Source organism: Aquarana catesbeiana, linkage group LG02, assembly GCF_042186555.1.
Source record: "Aquarana catesbeiana isolate 2022-GZ linkage group LG02, ASM4218655v1, whole genome shotgun sequence".
NCBI classification, from domain to species: domain Eukaryota; kingdom Metazoa; phylum Chordata; class Amphibia; order Anura; family Ranidae; genus Aquarana; species Aquarana catesbeiana.
The window spans coordinates 91,139,643-91,144,826 of NC_133325.1; the positions used below are offsets into that span (position 1 = coordinate 91,139,643).

Genomic DNA, 5,184 nt, shown 5'->3' on the forward strand with positions numbered 1-5,184 from the left:
AACACCTAGACAATCTAAAAAAATATTAGCAAAAAATATGGGAGGTGTTTTAAACTAGCCCTGCTGGAGGTAAATGTCTTTTTTGCATGTGTGCGCTGTAATATTTTGCTCTGCTGTATGGTCTTATGGCTGCACCAGCTTTAATGCATCTTTTAGGGGGTGCCCCCCAAATATCTTGTTTATTGAGCGGGGCACCCCACTCTTTCATTAAGTGCCTCTCAGTGTCCACTTGTGTCATGGGTGGAGACCTCAAAGTTCTCCCATATAGAAGAGTGTTTGCTCTCATGGTTCAGAGAAGCAGGATCTCCCAGTCTATGGATAGTGTAGGACCCACTAATCATGGGGTACTTTGTCGCAGTAAGTGGGCTTAGCACCATATAGCAATATGGTGTGACCAAATCCCCATATTTTTTAGATTGTCTAGGTGTTTTAAACTAGCCCTGCTGGAGGTAAATGTCTTTTTTGCATGTGTGCACTGTAATATTTTGCTCCTCTCTCTCATATATATATATATATATATATATATATATATATATATACACACATATATACATATACACACACACATAGAGATATATATATATATATCTCTATCTCCCCAGAGAGCCCCCCCCCCCCCACATCAGGGTCCCCAGAGAGCCTCTCCTCCCCTTGGGGACCCCTGCAGAGACTCGGGGCTATGGGCCCCAGATTCAGGGCGACAGCCCCAAAAGCCAACCCCTAGCGACGCCACTGCCAACAGGATCAGACCAAACCCTGATGAAAGACAGCCAGGCATAGGAGAACCCATACCCTGCCTGAGGACAACCAGACATACAAGTCTAGACCCTGATGGAGGACAGTCAGGTACACAAGCCCATATCCCACTGACAGACAAGCACACAAGTCTATATGCTGCTAAGAGACAGCCAGGCACACAGGCCCATACCCAGGTAGAAGACAGCCAGGCACAGTGAAGTAGGCCAGGGGACACCCAGGCCTACTCCTCCCCTGTCAGGAGGCAGCCAGGCACACAGGCCTACTCCACCCACACAGAGGGCAGCCAGGCACACAGGCCTACTCCACCCACACAGAGGGCAGCCAGGCACACAGGCCTACTCTACCCTTCCAGGGGACAGCCAGGAACCGGGTAGGATAATCCCCGGCGGTGTCCTTGGTATGGGAGATGAGTCTCCTCCTCCCCTCCCCCCCCCCTCGGAGGACTGAGGCCTAGTCCTGTCCCCTCAGTTCCCCGCCTTCGCCCCGGTGAGGCCGGCTCAGCCATCCCCATTCCGGAGGCCGCCATGTTGGAGACCGGCAGCGGGCTCAGCGCCAGTGCGTGTCACACTCCCCTCACCTCCACATCTCGCCCCTTGTTCTTGAAGCTCTTGATCCGGTGGTTCTCTAGGCCGGCGCTCTCCGCCATGGCGGCTGTGTGAGGCTCTCGGTGATCTCTTCTTCCGTTACCGGCTGCGACACCACAAGGACCGCGCGAGCCGCACTCCCCCGCCCTGCGCGCACTCGCCTCGAGGAGGAGGAGAAGGATGAGGGGGCGGAGCCGTGGCGTCACTGGGGAGGGCGGGGGGGGTGGCTTAGGAAGCGGCTGAGTTCTGGAATACGCGCGGCGCTTGCTGGTCAGGCGCGGGCAGTACTGTCGCGTGCCTCGTCACGCTCCCAGGCCGTCCCCTTTATTAAAAGCCCCTGAGCAGAATCCCTTTGGAGGTTTACGTGCTGAGTAATGTTTATTGTAAGTGTCGCGATAAAGTTACGAGAAGAAAAAAAGTGTTTGGAGGTGTAGCGGCGACGTTCCGCGTCACGTGTTTAGAAAAAGAACGCGCCACATTGCAGAAGTCACCTCCCTCTGCCGCGAGCCGCTTGCCCCGCCCACCCGGGTAAGCCCTCTCTTCCTATGAGAGGGCGGAAGGAAGGCGGGTGTTCCCTGTGCTGTGCTGAGGGGGTTCCGTCCCTCCGCATTCCTCCCGCGTCTTCCTAGCAGTATAGGCGCCTTTCAGGGCCTCCAACCTCACCCCATTCGTGAGTCAGCGCTGAGCTATTTATATACCAGTCATACCTGACAACCCCAATCATGAGAGCTCATCTCCTGTCCTACTCATCTCCTCTCCCCTAAAGCCTACTCACCTACTCTCATCCATCCTACTCATCTCCTCTCCCCTAAAGCCTACTCACCTACTCTCATCCATCCTACTCATCTCCTCTCCCCTAAAGCCTACTCACCTACTCTCATCCATCCTACTCATCTCCTCTCCCCTAAAGCCTACTCACCTACTCTCATCCATCCTACTCATCTCCTCTCCCCTAAAGCCTACTCACCTACTCTCATCCATCCTACTCATCTCCTCTCCCATCTATCCTACCATAGGTGTGCGCACAGGGTGTGCTGGGTGTGCCTGGGCACACCCTAATCATACCCTAATCACCCCATGTGCATTAGCATTATCCAGGAGTGGCACCAGTAGCCAGTGAAAATGCTCCAATTATATTAAAGGCTAGGTTCAATCACAGGAACACACTACACTCATATGTAGAGTGTAGCATAATATGCTCCCAATCAACTGTCTCCCACCATCAGAGCCTCCTCCATGTGGCAGCAGGTGGCGTTCATGTGTGTTTAAGCTTTGGGGTGCACACCCTAATGCAATAGGCTGCGCACACCTATGTATCCTACTCATCTCTCCTATCCTACTCATCTCCTCTCCTCTATCCTACTCATCTTCTCTATCCTACTCATCTCCTCTCCAATAACCTACTCCTCTCCTCTCTCCTCATCTCATCTCCTCTCTCCTACTCATCTCCCCCCCTCCATCCTACTCACTCCCCCCCCCATCCTACTCCTCATCTCCCCCCCCATCCTACTCCTCATCTCCCCCCCCCATCCTACTCCTCTCCCCCCCCATCCTACTCATCTCTCCCCCCCATCCTACTCATCTCCCCCCCCATTCTACTCATCTCCCCCCCATCCTACTCATCTCCCCCCCCCATCCTACTCATCTCCCCCCTCCATCCTACTCATCTCTCCCCCCCCATTCTACTCATCTCCCCCCCCCCCATTCTACTCATCTCCCCCCCCCATTCTACTCATCTCCCCCCCCATTCTACTCATCTCCCTCCCCATTCTACTCATCTCCCCCCCATTCTACTCATCTCCCCCCCCATCCTACTCATCTCCCCCCCCATTCTACTCATCTCCCCCCCCCATTCTACTCATCTCCCCCCCCCATTCTACTCATCTCCCCCCCCCCATTCTACTCATCTCCCCCCCCATTCTACTCATCTCCCCCCCCCATCCTACTCATCTCCCCCCCCCATCCTACTCATCTCCCCCCCCATCCTACTCATCTCCCCCCCCCCATCCTACTCATCTCCCCCCCCCATCCTACTCATCTCCCCCCCCCATCCTACTCATCTCTCCCCCCCCCATCCTACTCATCTCTCCCCCCCATCCTACTCATCTCTCCCCCCCCATCCTACTCATCTCTCCCCCCCCATCCTACTCATCTCTCCCCCCCCATCCTACTCATCTCTCCCCCCCCATCCTACTCATCTCTCCCCCCCCATCCTACTCATCTCTCCCCCCCATCCTACTCATCTCTCCCCCCCCTCCTACTCATCTCTCCCCCCCATCCTACTCATCTCTCCCCCCCCATCCTACTCATCTCTCCCCCCCATCCTACTCATCTCTCCCCCCCCCATCCTACTCATCTCTCCCCCCCCCATCCTACTCATCTCCCCCCCCCATCCTACTCATCTCCCCCCCCCATCCTACTCATCTCCCCCCCCCATCCTACTCATCTCCCCCCCCATCCTACTCATCTCCCCCCCCCCATCCTACTCATCTCCCCCCCCATCCTACTCATCTCCCCCCCCCATCCTACTCATCTCTCCCCCCCCCCCCCATCCTACTCATCTCTCCCCCCCCCCCCATCCTACTCATCTCTTCCCCCCCCCCATCCTACTCATCTCTTCCCCCCCCCCCCATCCTACTCATCTCTTTCCCCCCCCCCCATCCTACTCATCTCTTCTCCCCCCCCCCATCCTACTCATCTCCTTCCCCCCCCCCATCCTACTCATCTCTTCCCCCCCCCCCCATCCTACTCATCTCTCCCCCCCATCCTACTCATCTCTCCCCCCCATCCTACTCATCTCTCCCCCCCATCCTACTCATCTCTCCCCCCCCCCCATCCTACTCATCTCCTCTTCTATCCATCCTACTCATCTCCTCTTCTATCCATCCTACTCATCTCCTCTCCTATCCATCCTACTCATCTCCTCTCCTATCCATCCTACTCATCTCCTCTCCTATCCATCCTACTCATCTCCTCTCCTCCATCCTACTCATCTCCTCTCCTACTCATCTCCTATTCACAGGGCAAGAACAACTATGTGAACCCCTGGGGCTGAGTCATCAAATGGGATCTGAGCCTCATTTAAGTCACATCAATAGACAAACCATTCTCATGTCTTTATTCATCACACCCAATAACCACTTTCCATCCGGGCAATGGCCAAAAGAGGGCTACAGTGTGTCTCTCCAGTAGGGTTGTCACCTTTTCTTTAAGCCAAATCTGAACACTTTAGTGGCCCGGGACACCTTTGGGTGCCCCACAGAGAGGAGTAATGCGCATAGCGTGACACAGTGGGTGTGGCCAAATTGCTCTTGCTGAAATCATCCCCCCCCCCCCCCCTGAACCTGCCCCCAGACAGCCACCCACAGCTACTGGGCGACAATAGATGTGTGTGTGTGTATCTTGGACACTTGGGGAGCCACAGCCCGGTCTAAATAATGTGTCTGGGTTTCGGTCCGCCTGAAACCCAGACACGCGATTCAAAACCCGGACAGTCCGGGTGAATCCTGGACAGATGGCAACCCTACTCTCCAGTTCTGGGAGGATGTCCGTGGATGTCCTCCCCCAGGGGTGCACTCTGTGACCTTTGGACACAGCCGATCACAGATTGCAGTAGAGGGACAATCACAGCTGCCCTTTATCATGTGATCAGTTATGTCCAATCATAGCTGGGCACATGTAAACAGAGTTGCCAATTAAAGGCATTCCTTTCTTCATACGCTGTGCCCGTGTGAGGAAAGGAGAGCTGATAACCGACACGTCTGGCAGGGCACAGTGAGTACATTGTTTACACTGATAATCGGCACTGATCATCAGTGCAGCCTCATAAATACCTCCTCAT

General features: G+C 55.0%; 1 protein-coding gene across 2 annotated transcripts in view; it reads right to left on the bottom strand.

Moving 5' to 3' along the window:
- The window catches only part of KPNA3 (karyopherin subunit alpha 3), a 97,855-nt gene extending 96,311 nt beyond the window's left edge, over positions 1–1,544 (bottom strand). For both annotated transcript variants that reach the window (XM_073613171.1, XM_073613170.1), the window contains exon 1: positions 1,337–1,544. In XM_073613171.1, coding sequence (XP_073469272.1) covers positions 1,337–1,405 — 69 coding nt within the window. In that variant the 5' untranslated portion in view covers positions 1,406–1,544. The remainder of the gene's footprint in view (positions 1–1,336) is intronic.
- Between the last annotated feature and the right edge of the window lie 3,640 nt (positions 1,545–5,184).